This window comes from Vulpes lagopus, chromosome X, assembly GCF_018345385.1.
Source record: "Vulpes lagopus strain Blue_001 chromosome X, ASM1834538v1, whole genome shotgun sequence".
NCBI classification, from domain to species: domain Eukaryota; kingdom Metazoa; phylum Chordata; class Mammalia; order Carnivora; family Canidae; genus Vulpes; species Vulpes lagopus.
Genome location: NC_054848.1, coordinates 66,280,958 through 66,283,313, shown reverse-complemented (window position 1 = coordinate 66,283,313; position 2,356 = coordinate 66,280,958). Strand labels below are relative to the sequence as shown.

The following is a 2,356-nucleotide window of genomic DNA, read 5'->3' as shown; positions in this document are numbered from 1 at the left end:
TGAACACTTGAAAAGTACTATATTTCTCAATGGCTGATTAAGATAATTACAAGTAAGCTTATGTTTACATTCTGCTGAGAACATCTTTACAGTCTCAGCATCTAACAATATCTAATAGGTTCCAAGAATCCTATCAGGTTAATGATGGTGCAGTATTTTAAAAAAAGGAGCCATTTCAGCTTAAGTCATTCAGAGCCAATATCTGAAGAATGACCAAAATCAAATCTTTATTTAACTGTATACATGTGATCCAAATGTGTCCACCACTAATTTTTCAAAAAGAAACATGCTATAAATAAGCAAACTATATCTGCTCACTGATATGTGTATGGACTCCCTAGATGTCTTGTTGGGCTTAATTACAGACCACTCACAGCAATACATTTTTAGTAGAAAGTGTAGCATGATGTTAAGCCATTTTAGCTTTTGCACATACATGTTGCACTTCTGGCTGATGATGCAGAAAGATTCGCAGCATTACACCGTTAAGCTGGCTGATGATGCAGAAAGATTCGCAGCATTACACCGTTAAGCTGGGCTGCACCCACCCCTTTAAATGGCATCAATATCAATGTCATCATCCTTGTTGTCAGACTTCACAGCTTCAACTTTAGGTACACTGGCAGTCTTCGAATACACCACCTCAATATTCTCATCTTCATCATCTTCTTCACCGCCAGAAGATTCTTCCTCTGCTTCCTTCAACCATTTTATAAATGGTTCTGCTTTGACACGAATCTCTTTGGCAAGGTCTTTTGAGACATATTTCTTAGAGGCCTTTTCTGACCAGCTGATGATGACTTCTTCTTCCAACAGATCTGCATCATACATCTCCTTTAAGATATGGGGAATCTTGGAAATGAGCTGAGCTTGATGCATTGCTACCACACACTCCAAACCATGAAGAAGGTACCGTTGAGCTTTTTTGTTGTTGTGACAAAATCGTAGGAAATGGCGCCTGTATTTCTTAATTTGTTCTCTAATCTTCTCATTAAAAAGAACTTCAGTCAAAACAAGAGGACCCATAGCTTTTACATCCAGTCTTTCTGCTTCAGCAACAATTTCTTTGTCTGACGAGTCAATAATACCTTCTTCTTTCTTTTTCTTCACAAAATCAAACAGAATATTGACCCGCTCTTCAACAGTCCTTTCCAAATCATCACTGAGTGTTAGAACTTTTGCATCATCACTGATTTCATCCATTCTTCGTCTTTGAGCTTCCTCAGTCATATCCTCCCCCCGATCATCATCCTCCTCTTCTTCCGCAGCATGTGGAGGAGGACTGATCTCATTTGGTGGTGGGGGTGGGGGCGTCTCACTGCTGGACACAGAACCATTTTCCTTGTCCTTGCCTTTCCGGTTTTTCTTTTCCTTTTCTTTCTTCCCTGTACCACTGTCACTATTCTCAGGTGGGTTTTTGAGAATGAACGTGCAGAGTTTATGATGTGTGTCAAGCATGCCTCGATAGCCACAGGCTTTACAAGAATTACCTACTGTTTGCTTCTTTGGATTGACATGCAGCTCTGTTTCAGGATTCTCACACTCAGGACAAAGAACAGATTTTTTAATGAATCCATCCAACATGTCTTGCAGCTTATTCGCCTCATGAGATCCATTGACAATGTAACGGTCATTCTTAACATCAAACTGGGTCTGTGCTCCCAGCTCACAACCAAAATATTTGGTGGGATACGTTGGAGGCCGATTAAGCGCCTTTGCAACGTCAACCATGTTGACTATAACTGTCTTGATACCATTTCCTTTGCGCTCAACCTTGGCAATCAGACGGGGCATCTTGTAGCGATAGAACTGGTCTGACACACTGCGGTTGACATTGACAGACATTTTGGCTTATTAGTGGCTTTATCAATAAGATGAAGAGATCTTTGATTGCAACTTTTTGGTATCTTCTGTCTGGAGAAGAAGGGATGACATAAACGACTGCAAGAGTTCTCGGTCTCTGACATGAAAAAATTTTCGCCACTGAGGCTGTAAGCTTCTTGCTTGTATGCTATGTTTCCCCAATACAGGTACCAATGGCTGCACAACAGCTCTTCGCTCCGGTGCCCATGGCTACCGGCCGCTCCGCCCGGGGCAGCGACCCCGCCATGCTCGCCGCGGGAAGCGAAAGCGCCAAGGGGCGCCGGCCCAGGCCGCCCCTGCCCCCGAGCGGGCGATGACTCATGAATCGCCTTCCCATTTTTAATTAGAGCATTTGATTTTTGGTGTTGAGTTGTATGAGTTCATTATATATTTTATATATTAATATATTAACTTTTTATTGGATATATCATTTACACATATCTTCTATTTGGGGGTTGTCTTTTTGTTTTCTTCATGGTTTCCTCAGCTTTGC

General features: G+C 41.8%; 1 protein-coding gene across 1 annotated transcript; it reads right to left on the bottom strand.

Annotated features, from left to right (window-relative positions):
• Nucleotides 1–203: 203 nt before the first annotated feature.
• Nucleotides 204–2,072, bottom strand: LOC121483512 (eukaryotic translation initiation factor 5-like). Its single transcript, XM_041742125.1, has 2 exons — nt 511–2,072; nt 204–467 (listed from the first exon to the last, which is right to left on the bottom strand). Exon 1 carries the CDS (start codon nt 1,843–1,845, stop codon nt 553–555), a length of 1,293 nt encoding a protein of 430 aa, XP_041598059.1. The 5' UTR covers nt 1,846–2,072; the 3' UTR covers nt 204–467; nt 511–552.
• Between the last annotated feature and the right edge of the window lie 284 nt (nt 2,073–2,356).

Excerpts from the sequence above, each read along its gene's own strand:
- LOC121483512 (XM_041742125.1), bottom strand. The coding sequence starts at position 1,845 with ATGTCTGTCAATGTCAACCGCAGTGTGTCAGACCAGTTCTATCGCTAC.